General features: G+C 38.7%; 1 protein-coding gene and 1 long non-coding RNA gene across 2 annotated transcripts; one reads left to right on the top strand and one right to left on the bottom strand.

Annotated features, from left to right (window-relative positions):
- Window positions 1-1,613: 1,613 nt before the first annotated feature.
- LOC136202659 (protein C2-DOMAIN ABA-RELATED 4-like) lies at window positions 1,614-2,646 on the bottom strand. Its single transcript, XM_065993423.1, has 3 exons — window positions 2,422-2,646; window positions 2,182-2,277; window positions 1,614-2,079 (listed from the first exon to the last, which is right to left on the bottom strand). The coding sequence occupies exons 1-3, from the start codon at window positions 2,530-2,532 to the stop codon at window positions 1,789-1,791; spliced, it is 498 nt and encodes a 165-aa protein (XP_065849495.1). The 5' UTR covers window positions 2,533-2,646; the 3' UTR covers window positions 1,614-1,788.
- A 20,150-nt stretch (window positions 2,647-22,796) lies between these two features.
- On the top strand, window positions 22,797-26,000 carry LOC136210607 (uncharacterized). The gene is made up of 3 exons (XR_010678128.1): window positions 22,797-23,236; window positions 24,172-24,248; window positions 25,736-26,000. It is a non-coding gene; the product is annotated as an uncharacterized lncRNA (long non-coding RNA).
- Window positions 26,001-26,368: the final 368 nt, after the last annotated feature.

Here is a 26,368-nt window from a genome sequence, read left to right as displayed (position 1 = left end):
AGCTTGGAGTTCATAGTATTTACACTCCAGCTTGAGGGGGGGGGGGGGGTAACAAAGTATATAAACGATGCATTTTCATGTTCAAAACGCAGTCGTTTCAAGTACGTAATAGGAATTAAGGTTATAGTCATTATGGCTATCTTAAGGAATAGATTAGTTTGGGTAGCTTGAGGATTAGGTATTGGAGTTCATAGTATTTACACTCCAGCTTGAGGGAGGGTAACAAAGTATATAAACGATGCGTTTTCATGTTCAAAACGCAGTCGTTTCAAGTACGTAATAGGAGTTAAGGTTATAGTCATTATGGCTATCTTAAGGAATAGATTAGTTTGGGTAGCTTGAGGATTAGGTATTTAAGAGTCTTTAGTATCAGTATATAAATACTAACTTTTTCAATTTGTAAACACATCAGATCTCTTTCTTCGATATCTTTTCATCTTCTCTCTACTGTAAACGTTTTCTTTCATTCTCTTCTTGTTACTACTGTAAACGTTTGCTCTCATTCTGTTATTCAATTCTTGTTAAGAAGTACGAAATCCTCAATTGGAGACTTTTAACCAATAATATGAAGAAACTATTCAAAATTTAATACCATAATTGGGGTTGTTCACGTGGTATTTACCATTATGTTTGATTTAAGGGTTAATTAAAAAAACAAAAAAACACTCTTATATTTACCATGTAATATATAACTTAAAAAATAACTATGTGATTTGCCCGGTTAGCAAAATTAAAGTTAAAGTCTAACACCATAAGATTGTTGATGTGGCAAGAAGCAATTTTGTAAATAATTTTTTTTACACCTTTTGAATTTTTCAAAGACAATTAATTTAGATATATATATATATATCCCTTCTCTCCTCTCATTGGATAAATTACACCCATTGCCACTAAACTTTACCCATTTTCACATCATGGAACTTCACATTTTTTAACACCAGTTGCCACTCGATGCTTCAAAACGACTGTTGGCGGCTAAAAATAAAAAATCCAAAGCGTTAATAATATTCTAAGCAACTTTAATTCTTGAAAATTTTTGTTTTGGGGCCATGTAGGTGTTGTTTGGTTAGAAGAGAGAAACTGAATTTTTAGAGAAAGAAAGCTCCAAAAAAATGTGATTTTTAAAAGTAAAAAATGCGGGTTCATGATAAATGTCGTTCTGAACAACTTTAATTCTTGAATATTTTCATTTTAAGATCGTTAACGGTCATTTTCAGAAGTTAGTTAAAATTGAGTGGCCATACTGTGAATAAATGAAGTTCGGTGATCATAATGTGAAAATGGGTAAAGTTCAATGTATGGGTGTTATTTATCCTCCTCTCATCTCCACCTTCTTCTTCGTCATACATTACAACTTCATTAAAACACATTTGAAGCTTTATTATGGGGAAACCATTAAAGTCTCTAAAGTTTTGAAATTTTTGCTAATTAAAATGACATGTCTACATATGAGCTCATGGTGGACGGTGGAAAGGTAGAGGCTGAATATGGGAACATGGTTTTTTTGTTTTTCCTTTGGCTACTGCAACTCCGTCATGATCAATAACCTCAATATTGGGGTTTAACTCTCTTGTCCCCTTCTCCCCATCTAAAACACCATAACATAACACCCATTGAACACCACCAAAACAATAAGCATACATAATATAATATGTAACAGAAGGCAGTGAAATTAGACAACAAGAATCAGGCATCCGAATATAGTAGCATATATGTGAAATGATGAAATCATAATCCTAAGGCATTATGCATATTGTTGAAGTGAATATGTACAAAATGCATTCAGAATTATAAACCCCTGGAACCAGGAAGATGAATCCATTGAAAGTTAAGCTCAATTTCACCTGTTTCCACATTTCTTAGGCGAAGAACAACGTTCTGAACAAGCTTACCATCAACCCAAACAACATGGCTCTCTTCGGCTAAGCAGTTTACTCTGTCCGGTTGAATTCTAGTTATTATGGTTCCGCTTGGGAGTCCTTCCAGCTGCATTTTTAGAGCCCCAATAAATGGACGGATATCAATCTCTGCATCTCCCATTTTGTCATCTCTGCTGAACATGTCTCTGTCATATACTACCTGTATATCAAATTGAAATTTGAAATTTGAAATTTGAAATTTGAAAATTGAAAATTGAAAAAGCATCATCTAGATCTATACAAAAAAAAGTATGATACGGACAATCTTGATTGGAATATTAGGATCATCAATTGAAAGAGTCAAGTCTTCGTTCCACTCGGGATTCGTAGTTTTCTTCATCACTCGGGTTTTCAATTTCTGCAGAATTGTAAACATCAAATTCAATAACAGCTCTAAAGTCAACAAACCTAGATCACCATGATCTGATCTGTTGAAGCAGAGTAGAAATTGGGAATCAGGAAAGTAAAAGCGACTAGTAGTGAACATAAAGTAAAAGCAGACCTGTTTGCCCATCCTGACGACAACGTAAGGATCGCTAGTAAGGACATCTCTAATAGCAAGGTTGACTCCTCTGTGTACATGAATTCTGAGCAGACCCATCAAGTTCTCCATCGCACCCTAAAACAAACAACGCTTATTGCTTTCTTTTCGCTAATTATATCCAAACCTTCAACAACCTTCCATTTAATGTCCGCTCTACTTGCTCCTTTTTCATTTCTTTTCTAATATGCACCAATTTTACAATACGCACCCTAATTTTTATTTAGATATATATGTTACTAAAATATATTATTTCATTGCATATTTTTCAAAAATACCCTTATTATATATATATATATCAAACAACACAACATACTATCTTTATTTTAAAATCACTTTCAAAAATCAATCCAAACTCTCATTGATTTCAACATTATATATATTCATTTTAAATACATAATAATCAATTGCAATGTCAGGTTAGATATACTTTACCTAAGGTTCGAGTGTCTACAAATCGCCATATGCGAAACAAATTGCTATAAAATGTGATTAAAGTGCGAACGAATTATGTGTATATTGATTCGCAAGTTACAAAATGTGAGCCAGGTCTTTCAAAATGCGAAGCTTATTTCGCGTGTTATAAAAAAAAATACGATAGAAAACATAAAATGCAATTCATATCTCCTCCAATGCGAATTGACATACTATTGCGAACTGAATTTTCAATCAATTTCACTCAATCTAGAACTACCTTTTCTATGTTTGTGTTTATGATAGGATTCTTATAGGAATTTGACAATGAATTTTGTTCATTTCATTAGAAGTATGTCCATAGAGATTGTTATTTGCTTGATCTCGTGGAATGACCAATGAAAAAACTTGCAAGTGTCATAGAACACTTCTGTAGTTGGTGAATCGAAGTTGCTCCGAATTTCAAAAAAAAAAAAATCAAGCTAGAGAGGTTAAAAGAGAGAATTTACACTTCTATAGGTGTTGATTCAACTTCATTTGACCTACGAAGCCACCTTCTCGTCATCGTTTAGTGTGTCTCATACTAAGCCACCTCTCCCACATGAACACATCAAACAATGGTGGATAATCAGCAAGCACTATCCAATATATGTATTCACCAACCGAGATTTCTCGGTGGTGATCAAACAACATTGTACGAAAAACAACATCGCAATACTAACAGCTTCACCATTATCCTTCTTTCCAATCAGTATTTATGAACACTTCAAATAGGTCATGGTGAGTTATGAGATTTACCCTTCAAATTTCTCCAATCGGTATTTCTTGATTATTTCCATTATATTTAGATTTCTTATCCTCTTCGTCATTTCCTTTAAACTACCAAATCACAAGCTAGATATTAGCTCGTACTCCCAATCACTAAATCTCAATTCAACTCTTCCAATAGAAAACCACATTTCTCTATGGAGATATACAACATACTCAAATTCCCTAGTTAATAATGTATGGACAATGGCACCGGAGAAAGCGACAATATCCAAATCCATAAGATGTCTGAAACATCTTCTTTTGAAAGCCTTTAGTTATGAGGGCGTCAATTTACTTTGCAAGTATCTTTTCAATGGCACCTCTTACAGTTATTGTACCTTTTGAAACCAAGCTCTAAGGATACTTGGATTTTATATCAATATCCGCTTTTACCTTAACAACTAGACTCGTAGAAATAAAAACAATTTGCATTTCAGACAAAACAGGAACTATTTGCATTTACCTTATGGTGTCGCATTTATCTAAATGTGAAAGCAAACTATTCGCATTTACCTAAAAATGCGATTCAGAAACTAAATGCAAATCACGTTCGATGCTTTATGTATCATATTTGGCTACATGCGACTCCATTTTTGTTGAAAAGGCTTCCCATATCATCATAGTAATCACATTTAGATATACGTGAATCTCATTTGTTGAAAATAGATTTGCATATCACCATAATAATCGCATTTGGATATATGCAAATCCTTAGTTCTAGGTTCATGGGTTTATCACTTCGCATTTTATGAAATGCAATGCAAAACCATATAATGCAAACTATCGCAGAACAACTCTATAGCTAGGATGACAAGTTCTAAACCAAGAAATCACACATATGCAACCCAAATGAGTCTGAATATCATCATTATATTCATTAAACACTAATCCTAACCAAACATAACACATTCAATCCATGTGAAACCTTATAACTTATCTGAAATAAAGAATGCTAAAACCAACACAGATTCAGGAGACTTACCTTTGAGTTCATTTTTTCCTGACGATGCTTCTTTCCAGATTTCCCCCATCTCTGTTGTTCGTTATTTGTCTTTGCAATCTTCATTCGTTATTCGCACTTCGTTGAGGTAGGAATGAGTTCAAACGGGTTTGGACAGAAATACGTGTGTTATAGGTCTATTGGAAGTCAATTAGTCTAGTTGGTAGCATATATCTAAATGGGTCTAAATATGTAAATGGACCTCCTCATTGGACCAATTTTGTAAACTTTCCAAAATATAATAACATATTCGCTTAATACATCATTTGTTTCTAAATTTCCAAAACGTTTGATTAGCCTCTTTAACTTTTAAAGTTGTTGGTCCCGTGTGATTAGTTCCAAAGGGGAGGGGGGGTTAGGAACTAATGTAACTTTTTCGCTTAATTATGCTGACTTAATTAATTCTTTAATTTACTCAACTTAGTTTAGGTCAGCACGGCCGAGAGAGGTAAGACAACTTTAGTCAGATGCTGACTAGAACTATTTTACTTGTGAGTTGAGAGTTAACACTTGAGGTCAGCTTCCAACTCAGCACCACGATTACTCAGTGTCAGCTTTTTACAATTTATATCCTGAGCAATTTAATCAAGCAACACATATAAATATATATTGAGAGAGAGTTAGAAATTACTCAGCGGACTTATCCTGGTTCGGTCTCTCCGCCTACGTCCAGTCCCCAGAATGCCTCCGGGCTTTTTCAATCCAATACCGAGCTCTTTAAAGGTAGAGCACAAACCGTTTACAAGGCAGTTGAATATGCAAGAGTACCTTCCTCTATTTGTCTACTCAACTCCTACTAAGTGCTATAACCGAACACCGAGATTTCGCTACCGCTGAGTACTAAAACCGAGTACTCAGCACCACTCTCTCAATTTTTACAATTGATACAAACTTGTTCTTTCTAGATGAAGAACACTTTAGATGATTACAAAATCAATCTAGCTTTTACACAGAGATAGAAATTTGGTGTAAGATATTTTTCTTGTTTGAATGTGCTTTGTATGTATATACCATTTTTCTCTTTTGTTTTTCGGCTATTAGTCCAAGTGATGGACTTGTCCCTTTATAGTTGATTTTGAAGCTCTAATGATTTGAATCTGGAAGTATCCGTTGGATTCAAATGGATCTATTGCGTCATTCCCTCGGCCAGCATTCAGAATTGCAGGCCAATCCTGTCGTCTGAAATCCTCAGTCGTCAGGCTTGTCTTATTCCGGCAGGTTCGTCTTCTAGCGCCAGTTCGTCTTTTAGCTAACGGACAGTTGACCCATGCATCTCGAAATTGACTCTGTGCGTAATTCCAAGGTTTCTATTATTGGTGCAGACAGTTTTCGGATCTTGTCTTTTAGCAAACGGATCAATCGCGTTGTCCTGACGAATACTCAGTTTGACTTTATTGACGTTGCTTTTGTTCTGAGTTATACCCTTACTCAGCTTCCGTGGTCAGCTTCGTCTGAAAGCTTTAGTTTAGAGGAAGACTTCTCTTCTTTGATACTGAGTTGCGTTCCACTCAGATTCTTTGGTCAGCTTCATCTTTAAGCATTTGTTCTGAAGATGACTTTTATTCTATTATGCTGAGTTGCACTCCACTCAGCTTGTGCTGTGTTCTCATGCTGACTTCGTCCTGTCTTAATTTTTATTTCTGTTTACATTTATACTTATACTCAACATTGAACAAACATATTAGTACAATTAAATCAAAGCACTTAAATTTAATTGCCCCTTAATCATGGATTAACTTAAATAATTTTGTCAAATCAAAATCATGTGGAAAGGTGTTTCAACAAACTCCCCCATTTTGATGTTGGCAAAATATTTAATTGTGGAATTCAACATTGAGATTCCCCATGATTGAAATTCTTTTTATACTTCTGAAGTTACTCCCCCGTAAGAGTTGCATCTATTGACTTAACTTAACTCTAAACCTTCTAAGATTTAATCGAGTAAAATTAGGACATGCATACTGACTTAGTTCAATTCTAGACCTTCCAAGATCTAATTCAGATGAGCCTAGGTCAGTTTTCAGAAGAGATCAATGCTTGAAACATATGTTTACTCAGTTTGATACATAGACAGTTTAGGTATCAGAGTTATGAAAGGAAGTATCAGATCTAATGTGTATTGAGTATGTTCCTTTTTAATTTTGTTTGTTTGTTCATTTAAGACAGATCAGCACATAATCATATTGAGTAAGCATAAGATAAGCCAGTTTAAAAGGAAAATATGCTTATATTAGATAGTCAGCACACAAAATAGAACAAGCCAAAAGTTACAAGTCTAGGACTATTCCTAATCTATCTTTTCATGTTGACTTGAACTTGGTGGGATTTCCATTTGCCCTTGGCAGTTCTTTGTTGCTGACTAGTTCCGGCGGCAGACTGAGTCATCTCCCCCATTTTCTGTTGAGTTCCAACAGCGCATTCTTTCTCCCCCGTTTTGCCAGCATCTGAGGAAGGAGGAGTAAATGTCCCATGAAGAACAGCACGAGTCAGTTTTGCTGAGTATGCTTGGAGTTGACTCGTACTCCTCCGAAGACCGTCGAAGACTGCCATGCCATCGGCCATAGTGTCAACAGGGATCCGAATGTTAGCACTGAGCATACTTAAGAGATACTCTTGGGATTTGCCTATCCACGTTATAGATTCTGACAGCTTAGCAAAAGATTGATGATACATTTTAAGCAACGCAGCATCATAGAACTCGTGTTGAGCATTGGTATGTCGGACATGTTTAAAAGTGGCTTGAGAGTACTGCAGAATTTCATTTGTCTTGGCTTGGTCAGTGTCCATTTCTTCTTTACTCAAGTTGAGTAGGCGAACAACTTCACTAATTTGCTGAATGGAACACTGGGAGGTGGAGGAAATTAATTCACGAGCTCCGGTCAGCTCAGAAGTTAGCTGGGTGAAAAGCTGATTAACCTTAGCAGAGGTGGCATAGATTGAGTTCGCAACTGACAAGGTATTAAGTTGACCTTGAATAGAGTTTATATGATTTACCATGGTCAGCTGGAGTTCAGCCAGCTTCACTATAGATTCTTGCTTGGGTTGTTGAGATTGAAAGGATGTCATGACACTCAGTAGATCTTTAAGACCCTTGATTTCAGTTAAAAGTTCAGTGACAGAAGATAGTTGTGTTGGCTCAACATTAACAAACCCAGCAACATCGGCATTAGATTGATGAATATCCTGGAGTAAAGCTTGAGCTGAGTCAATGATTCTTCGTCCAGACTCAGTTGCCTGCAAGTAAGCATAGGATTCATCATTTTGTGGTTCAGATGCTGGAATTGGAATAGCACCAGATGGAGGAGGTGTTTGGTGTTATCCAGACTTAGATGTGCCAGCTTGGTCAGCAGCTGGGCTTTTATTCAGATTACCAGACGGAACTGACTGGTTATCATTCTGCGATAAAGGAGTAGGAAGAGGTGGATCGGCAGAGATATTGACCTGCTCAGAGTCAGTCTGAAGCTGATTGGTTTCAGAGGGTTGAGGTAGTTCAGTGCTGACCTGAGCAGGATTTTCCTTTGCTGACTCTTTATCTTGAGTAGGAGGAACTTCGAGCACTTGCTCGGCAGGAACAGGACCTTGAGGAGCTTTGGGGTCGGCTTGTTCCTCAGCTTGAGAAACAGATGCTTGCTTTTTCTTGATTTGGTCCAAAGTTGGTTCAACGACGGTGTTGAAGAACTAGAACTGGAGTGTGGTGAGGTCAGAGATTGGTTCCCTTAGCGGAGAATCGTCCAGAAGATCAATGACTGGAGATTTTTGAGCCTTTTGTTTGAGGCGTTTGCCTATGCTGACTTTAGTTGTTGGAGGAGAAGGATCGGCAGCAATGGAGTCAAGAGACTCAGAAGAGGAGTTCAGCTCAAGGTCAGCATTGAGATCTTTCACAGCTTTGTCTTTCGTTGTGGACTCAGTATCAACTTCTTACTTTGCTCAGTTGGATTCTCAGTTTGCTCAGCATCAACTGTTTGATTTTGCTCAGCAGCAACTGTCTCACTTAGCTCAACATTATCTGTCTTTTCAGCATCAAACTGACCTCCAAGATCACCCAGTTCTTCTTCTTGGTCAGCATGAGGTTTCTCAAGATCGATATCTTGACTTCTCACAAAGTGTGAGTCTTCAGAGACTAAAAATTCTAGAGGAGGTGCACCAATCGGCTTTAACCCAGAAGGTTTCTTCTTCTTTTGCAAAGGTTGCTCAGGGGTTTCCTCACTTTCTTCTTCAGTCTCTACTGGCCTTTTCTATTTTTCTGCTGACTCAGGTTCCTCCTGACCTTGCTCAGTATCAACTTTCTTCGCACGTGATACAAACCGAATTTTCTTCGGAGCTGAGTTAATATCTTTGGAAGAGGTTTAGGCAGCTTTCCTCTTTTTATCCTGTCTGGTGCGGTCAGCAGGTTCCTTGTTCACCACAACTTTCTTTCCTTTCTTGGTTGGCATAGCTTGTGCTTCTTCCTCAGCATTAACTTCTTCCTCAATTTCTTCAGCAACCCCCTTTCCTTTCTTAGACTTGAGGGGTTGGTTGTATGCTAACCCAAACAGTAGTGCCGCTATGATTTCAGTACCCCATGACTCAACTTCACCGACCGTGCTTACCTGATGGTCCTCAAGAATTCTTGTGATGAGGGAGCTCATCCCGAGTTTCCCAGTACTCCGTTGGAATGCACCGACAAGAAATACGGGCATGTTGAGTGGTTGGTAGGTCAGCATGTGCCAGATAAAATTCTGCTCGAAATTGGAGGCTGATGAGGCGGAGTTCACCTTAGGAAATATAAAGTTGGTCAGTATGTAATGAGCCATTTTTTTGATTCTGACCCATACACGTGCTGGCTATTTTTCCCTTGTGGTCCTTCGGTTTACAGAAATCAACGGGGTAGTCAAGTTTGGCGTTTGTGGTTCTGAATTCTTTACCTTTGGCTGGCAGCTTTAGCAAGGTTGCTAGATAGGATGGAGTTATCGTGATGTCCTTGCCTGTGACCTTGGTGACTAGATGGTCAGCGTTGTCCTTATCCAATTTGAGATTCGAATATAATTCCCTTACTAACCGGCGGTAAGTTTTACCGGAAAGAGAAAAGAATTCTGACCAGCCGTTTTTGGAGATCCATTCACAGAACGGTTGCTCAGCTGTTACAAAACTTGGGGAGAACCACCGGCAACAAAGTACCTCACAATTCTTTACACAGTTGTAAACCTGAAGAAATTCCTTTTCCTTAGGTTGCTTCTTCTCCTTTTTCTGTTTCTTTGACAGAGTTGCCAGGTCAGCTTATGGGTTTTTGCTCGGAGTGTTGACCTTGGATTGGTCATACTGACCATGTCCTTGAGACTCAGTAGAAGTCTCTTCGTAGTCCTACTGAGCAAGAGATGGAGGGTTTTCATCGGAGCGATTTTGGTCATAATCGGCACCGGAGATGTTTTGAGAATCAGACATGATTTTCTCAAGGATTTTTGAGAGGTTTTGGGATTCAAGAGAGAGAGATCGAATGCCAGAATTTTCGAGTGTAAAGAGGTATGAGTGGGAATTCATCCACTATTTATAGGGGTGTCGAGTTGATCTGATACGTTGAAGTGGCGGTTGGACCTCGAGATGATCAATCGACAATTATTCTGGCATTTATGACACAATCGGCGCATGTGTTTTCTAATTATTGCGCTTACGTCATCCTAGGTGGCTATTCAATGCGCGTGCTAGCATTTATTGTTTTACTGGCTTTACTCAGCATCTAGAATACCAAGCGTTTTTGTCTTTCTGAGTGATCAGTTTTATATAGAGGAAATATTCACGTGTTTAGTAACTCAGCTTAAGATAATCACTTAGTATGTGTATCTACTCAGCATAGGGTGATATAATTCATATTTAGCTCAGCATGCAATAGTTACTAATTTAGCACAAATCACTCAGCATGGTAGTCACTCAACATTCAATTTAAGCATAGAATTTTATTGGAGAGGATTAGACATACCGATAGCTTCCCTTAGTATGTTAAATTGCTCACGAGTCAGAGGCTTCGTAAAGATATCCGCAAGCTGTTCATCTGTTGGTACATAGGTCAGCTTGATCTCCCCTTTGAGTACATGATCTCTAATGAAGTGATGTCGAATGCTGACATGCTTCATCCTGCTGTGTTGGATTGGATTTTTGGACAAGTCAATAGCACTCTTATTGTCGCATTTGACTTCAATTGTGTCATTTTGTACTCCATAATCTTCCAGTTGTTGCTTAATCCATAGGACCTGGGCCACACAGCTTCCAGCAGCAATGTACTCAGCTTTAGTTGTTGACAGGGCCACTGATGATTGCTTCTTGCTGAACCAAGATACTAGATAGCTTCCAAGGAAGTGACACCCTCCTGAAGTACTCTTACGTTCTAGCTTATCTCGTCCATAGTCAGCATCAGTGTATCCAATGAGTGTGAAGTCATTTGTATTTGGATACCATAAACCTGCATTAACTGAGCTCTGCAAATATCTGAAAATTCTTTTTACAGCTATAAGGTGAGATTCCCTGAGGTCAGCTTGGTATCTTGCGCAATAACATATTGAGTACTGAATGTCAGGCCTACTGGCAGTAAGATAAAGTAGAGAGCCAATCATACCTCGATATAATTTACTATCAACTGACTTACCTTTCTCATCAGCACAAAGGACAGTGTCAGTACCCATTGGGGTAGATATGGGCTTACATTCTTCCATATCGAATTTTTTTAACATTTCTTTGGCATACTTAGACTAACTGATGAAGATGTCGTTCTTCCCTTGCTTTATTTGATGTCCAAGGAAGAAGTTGAGTTCCCCCATCATTGACATCTCGAACTCAGTTTGCATCTGTTTACTAAATTCTTTGCACATAGATTCATCAGTAGCACCAAAGATTATATCATCTACGTAAATTTGTGCCAGCAGAGTATTTTTACCATTTTTCTTAATGAATAAGGTTGTGTCAGCTTTGCCTCTGACATAGTTCCTGGTCAACGGGAAACTGGTCAACCTCTCGTACCAAACACGTGGTGCTTGTTTTAGGCCGTACATGGCCTTCTTGAGTTTATAAACGTGGTTTGGAAATTTTGAATCTTCAAACCCTGGAGGCTGACTAACATAAAACTCTTCGTTTATAAATCCATTAAGAAACGCACTTTTAACATCCATTTGATATAGTTTGAAATTCATAAAGCTAGCATATGCACATAATATACGTATAGCCTCTAACCTAGCAACGGGAGCAAAGGTCTCACCGTAGTCAATGCCTTCTTGCTGACTATAGCCTTGGGCTACAAGTCGGGCTTTGTTCCTGACTACATTGCCTTGCTCATCTAGTTTATTTCTAAAGACCCACTTAGTTCCTATAGTCTTTTGATTCCTAAGTTTTGGTACTAAATCCCATACCTCATTTCTTTTGAACTGATCAAGCTCCTCTTGCATAGCATTGATCCAGTGTTCGTCGTGCTCAACATCCGAGAAGTTCTTTGGCTCATGAACTGAGATGAATGCAACATTGCTGAGATATTTTCTAAGCTGATCTCTCGTCATCAGCTTGTTTTCAACAGCATCAAGAATGGACTTCTCCGAGTGTCCTCTTGGAATTTTGACTTCTTTAGGTAATGTTGAGTTTTCTGGAATAGGTGTTTCTACAATATCTGCAGGAGTTGATTTGTCAGCAAAGGTAATTTCGGGTTCGTGTTTACCTTTGGTCAGCCCTTGTGGTGACGACTCAGCGGCTCCATTTTGGTCAGCGGAAGCTGAGCCTGGGTCATCTTCAGCGGACTGAGTTATCTTTCCTACAGGGTCAATTTCATCGAACTCAATATGTACAGACTCTTCTACAACCTGAGTTCGTTTATTATAAACCCTATATGCTTTACTGTTAGTTGAGTACCCTAGAAAGATCGCTTCGTCAGCTTTAGCATCAAATTTAGCAAGGTTTTCTTTTGTGTTGAGTATAAAACATTTACACCCAAAGGCACGAAAGTAGCCAATGTTGGGCTTTCGTCCTTTCCAAAGTTCATAAGGGGTTTTCTTGAGTATAGGTCTAACTAAAGCCCTATTGAGTATATAGCATGCTGTGTGGATAGCTTCACCCCAGAAATACTTTGGAAGCCTATTTTCACTCAGCATTGTCCTAACAATTTCGACTATTGTTCTGTTCTTCCTTTCAACAACCCCATTTTGTTGAGGAGTCATAGGAGCAGAAAAATTATGGTCAATGCCACTGACTTCACAAAATTTGTCAAACTGTTGGTTTTTGAATTCTCCGCCATTATCACTTCTAATATGAGCTACTTTTAGGTCTTTGTCAGTTTCAAGTCTTTTGACTAATGTGGAAAACATCTCAAATGTTTCATCCTTGCTACTCAGCAAGATGATCCAAGTATACCGAGAGAAATCGTCTACAATGACTAAGGAAAATTTCTTACCACCCAAGCTGAGTGGTTGGACAGGTCCGAAAAGGTCCAAATGTAGTAATTCCAATGGGCGCTTGGTTGAGACAATATTTTTATTTTGAAAAGACTTTTTAGTTTGTTTACCTTGCTGAAAAGCATTACATAATTGATCTTTCTCATATCTAATTTTGGGCAATCCCTCAACTAATTGCTTTCTTGCTAGTTTGATAAGGAGGTCCATGCTTATATGACCAAGTCTCCTATGCCATAGTCAGGAGTTGTCCTCCTTTGACACTAAGCATATATTTTTTGAAAAATTCTTTTCTAAACTCAACATGTAGACATTGTCAACACGAGGGACAGTTAAAATTAAATTATTTGTTTTTCCCTCGAGTATATGACACTCAGTGGCATCAAATACAACCTTTCTACCGCTATCACACAGCTGAGCTACGCTCAATAGGTTATATTTGAGACCCCTGACTAAGGAGACTGGCTCAATAGTAGGGTTACCTCCGATAGTACCTGAACCGACTATCTTACCCTTTTTATTGTCTCCGAAGCTACACTTCCACCTCGTTTATGCTCAAGTGTGATGAATTGAGTTTCATCACCAATCATGTGCCTCGAGCATGCGCTGTCAATATACCAGAGCTTTGACTTTTCCACGCACCTCAGGCTCACCTGCATTTTGAATCATTCATCTTTAGGTACCCAACTCTTTTTGGGTCCTGATAGGGGTATTTTACCCCTATCTTTTAGCGTGATTTACGGGTTAATTTTAGAAGAAATAAATAAGTTTAATTACAAAAATAGAGTGTTTTAATAAAATAACGGAATAAAAATAAACTCCACGCTTTCAGTTAATTTTTCTTGTTTTTGAGTAATTTAGGAAATAAAAACGTCAAGCTAACTCGGCTCTTGAGATTTGTATTTCAGGTACGAGCAAGGAGTGAAAATCCACTCAATACGCGAGGCGCCTCATCCCTTATGCGGGGCGTGAAACATGGAGTTAGAAATAATTGCCCTATCCACAGGCACCACGCGAAATCTAGTCAGCATACGTGAGGCGTATGCCAACCTACGCGAGGCGTATGACACATGTCAGAAATAATTAGCCTAATCCTGAAAGTCAGACTGCATGGTCTCCCTGGGTCAACTATCCCTACGCGGGGCGTACTACCTTACACGTGGGGCGTGTAAGGTAATTCTTCAACATAAAAGTTCAGAGACTCATTTACGCAGGGCGTGCCTCAAGCTACGCACGGCATAAAAGGACCAAATCAAGCAATAAAGAGTCAGAGTCTCAAACACGCAAGGCGCATGCCATTCTACGCGGGGCATGTTTGAGACAACAAGATCTGTAATTGGTCCACATGCAGGAGATTTCTGACAGAATGGGCACACACGCAGGGCGTAAACCACCATACGCGGGGCGTATTATGGGATTTCTGCACAAAATTATGTTCCTCCATGCTTGCACCTTGTGGAATTACAATCTTGCCCCTAGCTTGATCTATAAATAAGAGTGACTAGCACTCATTTATACACCTTAGACCATACACATTAGACACCTTACTTCTTGTAATTCTTGTCATTTGATTTTGTTTTTAGGCTTTATGTAGCCAAACTCTTCCATCTTGAGAGCTTGTTCGTTGATTCCGGCATTCCATCCAAGTCCCGCTCCATTTCCGTGCACCAAGTTCGAAAGCTCCACCATCCAAGTCCTAAGAGACGACTTTGAGTCCGGTTAGCTAGTTCCGAGGGTAGATTCTTCCCTTTTCACTTGCTAATTAGCTTGAACTCATCATATGTACTAGGCTTGGTTGTAATTCATATTTACATTCTCCATATTTATAATTTATGATTCATAATCTTCTTTTCTATATATGTGTTGATGTTTATTACTTGTTTTGATATTCATAATTGATTATTGTGTAGGAGAACGCGATTTCCGATGCCATTCGGGATATCTTTAGGGATTCATATAGGTGTTGCCTTACCGGAAGTGACAAACCAGAAACCGTAGGAATTGACAAGCCACGGAACTTACGGGCCCTAATTTCTGGTCCCAAGCATTAGACACGCCTTGACTAGGAACCACGTAGTCTAAGTACTTCACGGGTCGGTTACACTACACATAGTCGTCTTTGCAAGAGCAAACCATCAACCGTATAAACATTAGAAGTCGTTATTTGTCATAGTTATAACTTATCGCATCCATATCACTTCATAGAGTTTTGTTATATAAATTCGCCTCACCCGTAGTTAGGAGTAGTTTGTAGTTGGTCCCCATATCAACCTCAAAGTATTCACCGCTTAAATAACGTATAAAACCGAGTCGTTTAATACTTGTAGTTATAAATCCCGTGGATTCGATACCCGGTCTTAACCGGATTATTACTTGATACGACGGGGTACACTTGCCCCTAAGTAGTGACGTCTAGTAAAGATAGAGCATTTAGAAAGATCACATCCATAGTCATAACGCACTTAACATCGTAATATATATTTCGTCGTAAGAAATACGACCACTAGACGAAACTTACATCAAGTTTTTGGCGCCGTTGCCGGGGATTTATAATTTCTTGCAATATTAGACAAAAACGTTTTATTGTTAGTCTAAGCATTTGTAGATATTACTCTCTTTTTTTGAATAATTTATTTTGTTTCTTGTTATTACTAATGATTTCTTCCATGGTATGATGCCTCATAGTCGTCATCTGTGGGACGACCGCATGGATGACGAATGTTCACACCAACAATCAACCTCACAATTCGATGTGGTAATCTCTATGCTTAAAGACATTCATGAAGGATTATCTAACACTGAGGCATATCGCATGGATTTGGAAAATCTATTGGCCAGATTGAAGTCTCCTCTTGATTCCACCGCGGACGAATCAATTCGAGATTCCAATTCGGTTTGTTAAAATGGGAAGCTCAAGTTAATTGAGTTTTCTCAAGAGGATCCCCCAAATAATGTAGATTGTTTTAGTTATAAGGAAACGGACATCGATGAGCCGGTTGTGCGCGGACCCATGGAAATGAATCTAAAACTAGAAGAGTTTGAGGTTCCTTCTACCTCGGAATATTTCACTCTTTTTGAACTACCAAAGGAGTCAAAAAGGGAGCAAACTAAACTCTTCATTAATTTCTTTAAATGTAGTTTTTGGTTTTTATTAATTTTTGTTGAGACTAATAACCCGTTTTGCAGGTACGGGTTGTTTATTCAAGAATTTGAATTCCTAACGCGAGTGGAAGCATACACCTAGGAGGAAATGCTAAGTCGAGCTCACCGACTCTAACGTAGTGCTTCTTGGGAGGCAACCCAAGCTCGAATAAAGGAGTTTTTCGTGCCCAACTTTTACTTTCCACATTTCGTCTTTCAGAATTATTCTTATCATTTTTATCTTCATTTCTATTTTTATTCTTATTTTTAGTTTTCACAAATTAAAGGAAAAACAAATCCTATTTTAATCCCAAAAAAAAATATATTAGGACACGCGGGGCGTACACACCCTTACGTCCTGCGTATCTACGTGTCTAAATCCATTAAGCAATAAAAGACACGGTACGCGGGGCGTCCCTCCTACCACGCCCCGTGTACGCTTTAACATTTAACACTCTTGAATAAACGCCACGTGGGAGGACATGCGGGACGCACCCCAGGGCACGCCTCGCGTATCCTCGGGGAGTTGTGAATTACAACTCCCCATGGCAGTTTTTTAAATTTCCCATCACTCCTCTTCCCTATACACCTTTTCCACTCCTACACTCCACCTCCTCTTCCCTCCAATCAAACCTCCATCTTTTCAAATTCAAATCTTCAACCTCCCTCCACAACAAATTTTGTATTAACTACCCCCTTAATAATAAAAATCATAAAACCATTTAAAAACTCATTAAAAATTCATAAATCACAAAATTAAAAATCAGAAAACTGCTAAAACCAAAAAAAATCTTCATCTTCTGTCTTCTACGCGGGGCATAACCCCATGTATGCCCCGCGTCCTCACCCCTTTTTCCAGTAAAAAGGGGCACGAGGTGCGATACGCGAGGTGTGCCCCCTTTCACGCCCCACGTACCGCACCATTCTTGCGCAAAATAAGTTCAGGGGGAGGGATACGTGTGGCGTGGCCCCTTCGCGCCCCGCGTACCCCTATGGGAATCCGAGTTTTACTTGGATTCCCCACTTTCCCCTATATAAACCCCTCTTTTTCTTCTTTTTCTTCCTCGCACCCCACATACACTTTCCTACCCCTCTTCTACTCTTCCTCTATCCTCCATTACCACCATGGTTAGGCGAAAGCAAACCGCCGACATGCGTCCCCCACGGTCCACTCTGGCCCGTTCTTCCCGCTCTACATAAAACCAACAACCACCACCACCACCCGAACGGGAAGAAACACCACCGCTCACCCGCGTCTACCGGGCTCCTTTTCATCTCTTCACCGAAGAGGAAGCCCACAACTACCAAACACTCTCCGCCGCCCACATCATGGAGCTCCCATACATCCAACGTAGCACACTTAATCACTACAATGTTGGTGGTGCTTTCGAAGCTCGCCTCCGCGCCCTCGGTTGGTACGATCTCTATTCTACGCATCGGCAGGTGTACCCGTCACTAGTGGTGGAGTTCTACACCACCCTCACCTCCAACGTCCCCGGAGCCGCCCTCTTCAACTTCCGCCTTCATAACCGTCCCTTCTCCATTGACACTCAGTGGCTCCAACACCATTTCACTTACCAAGCGGAGGGAGGCATATCTCGTTGGCCCGATGGCGTTTCCGCTCATGAATTTTGGACCTCCATCACTGGGTCCGAGGATTACGACGTTTCCAACCTCCGCCCATCTCTCATCCGCGACCCTATCCTCCAACTTCTCCACCGCTTCATCTCATTCTACTTCTCGGGGAAGTTTGAGTCCACTAAGGTCAACAAGCACGAACTGTTGGCCCTCTATTGTTGTGCCAATGGGCTCACTTATGACCTCGCCTACCATGTGGCCGCTCACCTCCACTCCACACCCATCCGGAAGCGGGCCAAGCTCGGATTTGGCCACCTCGTTACCATCTTTGCCCTCACCGCTCTCGGTGAAGCTGCTCTTGATCGCCTCCCGAGCCTTTTGCCTCAGCCCGTGAAAAAGAACGCCTTTAAGTCTCTTAAGCGTCCAACCTCCGGCCTCGGTGAAACTTCAGGGGCGGCCCACTCCAATGAGGAAGGTGACTCGAACTCGAGCATGGGCCTCAATTTTAGTCCTCCACCCCTCCACGACTTCAACTCTCTTTATTCTTGGTTGGATATTTTGGAGGATAACCAACGTCATGATCGGGCCCATTTTGACTCCCGCTTTGACACCATTGAGGCGCAACAACGAGAGGATCGGGTCCATCTCGATGCTCACTTTGATGCCCTCACCAACTCCTTCGCCTCCTATTTCAACCTCCACGGCAATCCTCCTCCGCCTCAACCATAGTCTCTATTTCTTTTTGTGTTTTATGTTTTCTTTGCTTTTTCGTTTTTATTTTTGATGTTTCCGTAGTTAGTTTTGTTATCTTTTTTTGTTTTTCTTGTACTTCCCTTTTTATTTTTAATATATTTCTAACTTTTTGTGTTTCATGTTATGACGTTTTATTTTCGTAATCATTTTATCTTTAATATGTTTTTAATTTTGCACCAACAATATTATTCACGCAGGGCATACCTCCTTGTACGCCCCGCGTAATCCTCCTTTTTCTTGCATAGAATGCTCAGAAACTCGAACAAGCGGGGCACCCCTCTTACTACGCCCCGCGTATTTGAGTCTCTGCTCCATAAAAGCTCAAAACGTACCTCCTACGCGGGGCGCCCCCTAGGGCACGCCTCGTGTAGGATCAAACTTTAAAGGGCCTACTTTTTCATTTCATCTTTATTTTTGTTTTTGTTTTTCTCTTCTTTTGCGACGTCCTTGGAATAGACGTCATTTTAATAACGTAGAGGGTCGTGCAACCCCGCACTTTCAGTTTGTTTTCACTAACAAAAACAAAAATAAATAAACAACAAAATAATTAAACTAATTTATTGATTCTTTAAATTTTTCCGACACACTACCTCCCTCGGAAATAAAATAAAAGTTCCGTTATTTGTCCTTAGAATGAAAAGAAGGAACACAAAAGATCGGTTTTAATAAGAAATTTTAGTCTTAATTTTGAAGTTCTAGAATTTATGCAAAGTCTAGGTTTATACTAAACAAAAGCATCGAGTCCTAACCCACATGTCATCTCCATAATGAAATTTAAAAAGGCAAAAAAAACGGGATGTTTGAAAGTTTAGCGAAGACTCGATAGTACACAATTTAAACCCGAAATTTTGTAAGGTAATTTTGAGCCTAAAGGAGTTCGTACGAGAACCCTATTTCTTTCACAATATTTCGAGAGCTTTGACTTCACTCGACTCATAGAGTTTGCACCTAATACCGGGTGAAGTACACCTATTTTGGTTAAAATGACAATAGATGATAAAACGAACCCACTTAGTCTAATTCGTTGCTTAATTTATTTTTTCTCGTTTTTATCAACCTCTAGGAAACCCCCTTGAGCCTACTAACCGACTTTTCTTGTCAACACCCTTTTAACAATTAACCCTCTTTTTCCTCTTGTTTAAATACCAACAAAATCAATTTGCACCCAAAATAAGTCAAGGCCTTAATAAGTGAACACCACAAGCTCTCGAGATCGTTTTTGTGCCGCTCTCAAAACAAAAAGAAAAAATACAATAAAAGAATAAAAAGGCATTCTCAAGCTCCATCCGAGCAATTTCGAGTTATATTTCACAAACTTACCGAGGCCAAAGAAATAAAATACGGTGCAATCATCAAAATGGTATCTAAACTCGAGTTTTCAAAAATTAACCACTAAAAAGCCACCCACATTACAACCCCCCTCCGGGTTCATTTTTAATATTGTCTAAACCATAACATAGAAGAAAAAACCCGGATGAAAATGCAAACTCAAAGTGATCTCGGGTAAGTGCAAAGAAGAGTGCTAAAACACCGACCCACCAAAGTTTGAGCGTAAGAGTGAAATCCCTTGGTGAGGTACTATCGGGTTCTCAAAAGATAATCAACCCCCGTTAATATTGCCTATTAGTTTTGATCATGGAGGTTTCAAATAAGTTTTGGTCACTCGATTGTTTGTGTGGGTATTTACCGAAAACTTTGCATAAAACTTTAACTTTGAAATCACGCACTTGGTAAAACCGACCGACGGTTTGTTTCTTAATAATCTCAATCCCTTGTCTTTCGATTTCTTTTACTTAAGGACAAGTAAAACTTTAAAGTCCGAGGAGGTTTGATAGGGGTATTTTACCCCTATCTTTTAGCGTGATTTACGGGTTAATTTTAGAAGAAATAAATAAGTTTAATTACAAAAATAGAGTGTTTTAATAAAATAACGGAATAAAAATAAACTCCGCGCTTTCAGTTAATTTTCCTTGTTTTTGAGTAATTTAGGAAATAAAAACGTCAAGCTAACTCGGCTCTTGAGATTTGTATTTCAGGTACGAGCAAGGAGTGAAAATCCACTCAATACGCGAGGCGCCTCATCCCTTACGCGGGGCGTGAAACATGGAGTCAAAAATAATTGCCCTATCCACAGGCACCACGCGGAATCTAGTCAACATACGCGAGGCGTATGAAACATGTCAGAAATAATTAGCCTAATCCTGAAAGTCAGACTGCATGGTCTCCCTGGGTCAACTATCCCTACGCGGGGCGTACTACCTTACACGCGGGGCGTGTAAGGGAATTCTTCAACATAAAAGTTCAAAGACTCATTTACGCAAGGCGTGCCTCAAGCTACGCACGGCGTAAAAGGACCAAATCAAGCAATAAAGAGTCAGAGTCTCAAACACGCAAGGCGCATGCCATTCTACGCGGGGCGTGTTTGAGACAACAAGATCTGGAATTGGTCCACATGCAGGAGATTTCTAACGGAATGGGCACACACGCAGGGCGTACACCACCATATGCGGGGCGTATTATAGGATTTCTGCACAAAATTATGTTCCTCCATGCTTGCACCTTGTGGAATTACAATTTTGCCCCTAGCTTGATCTATAAATAAGAGTGACTAGCACTCATTTATACACCTTAGACCATACACATTAGACACCTTACTTCTTGTAATTCTTGTCATTTGATTTTGTTTTTAGGCTTTATGTAGCCAAACTCTTCCATCTTGAGAGCTTGTTCGTTGATTCCAGCATTCCATCCAAGTCCCGCTCCATTTCCATGCACCAAGCTCGAAAGCTCCACCATCCAAGTCCTAAGAGACGGCTTTGAGTCTGGTTAGCTAGTTCCGAGGGTGGATTCTTCCCTTTTCACTTGCTAATTAGCTTGAACTCATCCTTGTTGGGGTTTAGTGTCCTATAGTCAATTGTTGCGGGATACAAACTTATTGTAAATGAATTGTTCTTTATATCATTTGTTTTAATGAGATATATGTTTTATAACTATATAAAGGCAATCCCTTTTAAGCACTGAATAAAGTCTAATAAAAGGAAATCCGTAAGTTTGTTTAAAGTGATTATAAAGTGTTCATACAAGCATGAAGTGAGACAAAACTTTATAATAAACTAATAAACTTAAAACCACCCCAAGTCAAGTGATATGTTTAGGATTGATATATCACGGTTGAGACTTGTATGTAACAATGTCTTCTGTCCGACAGAAAGCTGATCTCACAAGCTTTATATATATAGATATCTGGACAGTTACATAGATCCGGTGAAACGTTGTTCATTAGGATTGGGGATCCGATTTGAGATAACAGGATGGGTAGATTCATCTTTGTCAACTGTTCATCTCATTGGTATTACTAGGTATAACTAATCCTCAGACTCAAAAGAATGTTAATTGGTCATCCTGAATTACTGAATGTGAGACTTTGATCCCGCGGTCCCACGATCCTTAACAGAGATGACTCTGGGGTGTGAACTGCAAAGGTTGGGTGTCACAGGAAGTAATGTCAGGGTAGTTATACATTGGATTGAGCATTTATCACTCCCGATTAATGGGAGATACATCCAAGGATCGCTTGTGGAAGACTCGACTCTAAACCCTTGCAAGGTGATAGCTTAAAAGTAGAAATACAGATTTCACTTAACCTATCTTTTTGAGTTGACTCGGCCAAGAACAAGTAAAACGAACGTCTCGCTATATGTGACTTGACATTACCCATAGTCATAAGATTCAGTTCAAGGATGTAGTTGATAAAGGATCGTATTATACCGTAACTAATACGGAAGGGTTAACGACAGAATCAACCTGTCTTCTTAACAGACTCTGGGGGAATGATTACAGACTTGCCAATAACATACTCAGTACATCATTCCGTTATGCAAGGATTAAATATAATTCTTGAAGAAATTAATTTAATAGTTGCATACGGCCAGAAGTAGTAAGAACCACTACAAGAAAACAGCAAGTTAGCAACTGAATTTAGCGACCAGAAAAAGTTCGGTCGCTAAACTGCGACCGAGTCGGTTGCTAATAGTTTCATCTGTTGCAAAAACGCAACAAGCAAAATTGACCCCAAATTTAGTGACCCATGGTTTCATTTAGCAACTGCGTTGCTTGTTGCAAAATAAAATGAAAAAAGAAAACATAAAATAAATTAAAAGGAAAATATAAAATAAATTAAAAAGAAAAAAGAAGTATATATATAAACATAAAAGAAAACAAAGAAAACCCTAAAACCCTAAAACCCCTCTTCTCTCTTCTCTACGACCTCGACAATCCTCCTCTCCTGAAAGATCGGCCTTTTACTCATCTTACTGCCCTCTCCTTTCTTCTGCTCCGACCTAATATCATCTCCCACCTAAGCCCTCAGCTAATCCTCTCTTGTCTTCTTCTTCCTCACATCAGTTATTTCAAGAAAAAACAAAAATGGCGATGTCGATGTTTACCGAGTGCTATTCTTCAACTCTCAAAGATAAGCTCAAATCCATAATTTCATGTTTCACTTGTTGGAGGGACGACATTGATAGACTCGGCCTCTCAGATCCCGTAGACGACATCTAGATCTCATTGCTCCTGGTTTCAATCCTTATTGCAAGATCTCGAGATCAAGGAAAAGTGTTTGGGGGATAACATGAAAGAGATGGAAGAATACTCCCACGCCCTATAATTTGGCTGATTTTAGGTACGATTTTGCTAGTTATACTCTTAATTTTGATTATGAGGTTAAAAAACGCATGAGTAAGGATAAATGCTCTGTTTCTATAAACATACAAAAACATCCAGGGAGCTCTTTCATAAATAAGTCTTTATAATTCTTTCATTATCACTGTGCATGATTATTAATTAGCACTTTGGATGCACTTTGATTAATATGATATCGAATTATGTTCATCCTGGGTTTGGTTGATGTTTTTTTTTTTTTGAGAAATATGCTGAGTTTATTGATTGATGAAGGAGCTTGTTAACTTCTTTTCCTCTCCTGTTTTAGTAACCCTGTCATTCATTAATGTTTTTGTTTCTAAATACTGCTGGATTTCTAAGTATTAATTGTAGATTCCATGATCAAAGACTTGACAACTTCTACAAGTTTGTGGTTAAGAAATTTAATTATGTGGGGAATGAAAGGTCTGATATTTTTTCTTGACCAAAGACGAGTTCGAGTCTTTAGCGGCCTCTTGCCAACCTTTTGGAAAATGCCCCTGGTTCTAATGCAGTACCTTTTGGAATTTTTAGGAAGCTTTCAAGCTTTTCGTTTTCAATAGAATATTATCTCATGAGCCACACTTCACATAATTACAATGAAACAAAGGAAAAGCAATATATATATGGGTAAGGGTATACATCTAGCTTTCTTTCTGTTTTTTTTTCTAATGTTTACTCCAACAAACACCCTTATCTATAATTTTCATACATAATGATAATGTAAACTAAATGTTTTCATCTCCCGTACTTATCTAAGGAGGTAAAAAACTATAGGTGAGAATATTTGTAGGTTGAGTTGGGCTGCTATAACCTAGTTCACTTGGACTGATAGATTGTTCAAAATATGTGCATCTTTCTCAATCTTCATGTGATAACGGTGATAGATTGTTTTGTTGATATTCAATCTGTTTGTAGGATTGATAGCTGGATTTGATCAAGAAGCAGTTGTTGTAGCCATGGCACGCCTAGTTTCATTTAAGATGGAAATTGAGGTAACAAACAATATGCTGCACCATGCTTCAAATTTTATGTTTATGGCTGAAATCTTTTGAATAGGCTTGATCATCTATCTTCCCCTCTCTACTTCACACACGCACATGTGGACACATGTATGACTAAGCCAAGAAACATACCAACTGAACTCTAGCCATGCCTCTTCATTTGTAGCGTATTTAGTATACCCGTAGATGATATGGTTATATATATGATGGGGATAAATTTGTTTAAAGACGTGAATTACATGATTGAAGCAAGACATCTCATTCATGATATCATTCATGATCTAACAACTTGTTATATGTTTGAGCTTTGTGGTGAGGGGAATAACTGCCTTGGTGACAGGACTAGAGCGAGAGATGAAATCCATCTTGATTTCTCATTTGATTAGGAGATAAATCAGGATGTCGAAAATGACCCTGACCCTGGTGCTAATTCTTATATGATGACAGAACTAACCCTAGGGCTAATGTTTTTACTGTTGTTATTATTATATGCAATTACATGTGGTTTTCTTGACCAAGAGGTCACGAGTTCGAGTGTTTGGAGTGGCCTCTTGCCAAAAAAAAGGGGAAGGCTTGCCCCCAGTACACCCTTGTGGTGGGACCCCTCCTCGGATCCTCACTCAGCGGGTACGCGTAGTGCATCGGGCCGCCCTTTTACATGTGGTTTTCTTGAGAAAATGTGTTTTTCATATTATGCTTCTTGCTGCATATATATAGTGTTTCAAGTAGTTGCATTGTACAACTAGTTGCCCATATTCATTGTAATAGAATCCACCTGTGTACAACTTCTATTTAAGCATGCTCTGTTTCAATGAATTTTATACTCATTGATTTGTCTTGCAATCTTCTATTTCAACACATTCTGGCCAGCTTTCACGCCTTTTCTATTATGTTGATACTAAGATTCATAGTCTCATACTAAACTATTTTATCGGATTTTATTGGATCTATATCTATTAGGAATCATAACTTCAGATTATAAAAAGCTCATTCAAGAGCTTAATGATATTTATATTGTTTTTATCCCGTGATCAGATAATGAAATTATCCATGCTTTAGAAAAATTGGCAATTTCAACTATGTGTGAATTATTATTATTATTATTATTATTATTTGTGTTCAATTGTGGCTTTATAAGCCGTAATTATATGTTTCCTTGCTTATTAGGGTTGTTGTCATTGTTGCTGCTTGATGCTCCTCTTGCGATCAGTTATAAAATGTATTTCTGCAAATGAGACAGTAATCATAAATTAATGTCCAATTAATATCAGATAGATACATCTAATCATCTATTCAATTTGATTGTCATTGTTCTATTACGTTATGCTCGAAATGTAGTATTTATTTAATATGGTCTATGTAGTGCACTATTTCAACTTAAATCATATTGGAACTTAAATTAATTGTATAGAAATCCACTTTGTTTTGTTCTTTTCTACTTGTATTTCCTTTTCAGAACCTCTCTTCTGGTTATGCAGGACTTTCACTGTTATGAGTGTGGTTGTGAGTGCTCTGGAAGTCTTTTGGCTATGCAGGACTTCGGCTAGTGTGGCTGTGGGTGCTGGAGGGCTTAATAGGGATGGATAAATTTTTGTATTGGATATTTATATCATAGTATAGGTGTTAGATTATGATATTTATATATTTTGACTTAACTTATTAAGTTTAATCTAGCACTTGGATTATGAGATTTATATGTTTTGATGTAACTTCAAATACTATTTATAAATATATTCTGAGTTTCATTTATATTACAAAATTATACTATAATTTTGATTATAATTATAATAATAAAAAATAAAAAATTATTATCTTGTATATATTTACGACAGAATTGTTCATTTTCAATTTGTCTGTGAATACGTCATAACAAATTATCAACAAAATTACCGACAAAAATATTATGTTCTAGTTCGTCGGTAAACTGCCCCAACTCATGTAATGAAAGTGGGCCCTATTCTAGTGTTAGGGACCGAGAGTGGTTACTAAAGCGGTCGCAAATATTAGCGACCGCAGATGGGAATTCGGGTTGCAAAATTTAGCAACAGGCTAGTTAGCGACCGAACGCATTTGGTCGCTAAAATACAAAATTCGGTCGCTAAAACGATTTA

Source organism: Euphorbia lathyris, chromosome 1, assembly GCF_963576675.1.
Source record: "Euphorbia lathyris chromosome 1, ddEupLath1.1, whole genome shotgun sequence".
Classification (NCBI taxonomy): domain Eukaryota; kingdom Viridiplantae; phylum Streptophyta; class Magnoliopsida; order Malpighiales; family Euphorbiaceae; genus Euphorbia; species Euphorbia lathyris.
Note: the sequence above shows the minus strand (reverse complement) of the source record. Positions and strands in the feature narration are given on the sequence as shown.

Coding starts and splice junctions, on each gene's coding strand:
- LOC136202659 (XM_065993423.1), bottom strand. CDS start 2,532: ATGGAGAACTTGATGGGTCTGCTCAGAATTCATGTACACAGAGGAGTC. Junction 2,278..2,421: donor TCGTCAGGATGGGCAAACAG/GTCTGCTTTTAC, acceptor ACAATTCTGCAG/AAATTGAAAACCCGAGTGAT. Junction 2,080..2,181: donor CTAATATTCCAATCAAGATT/GTCCGTATCATA, acceptor TTTGATATACAG/GTAGTATATGACAGAGACAT.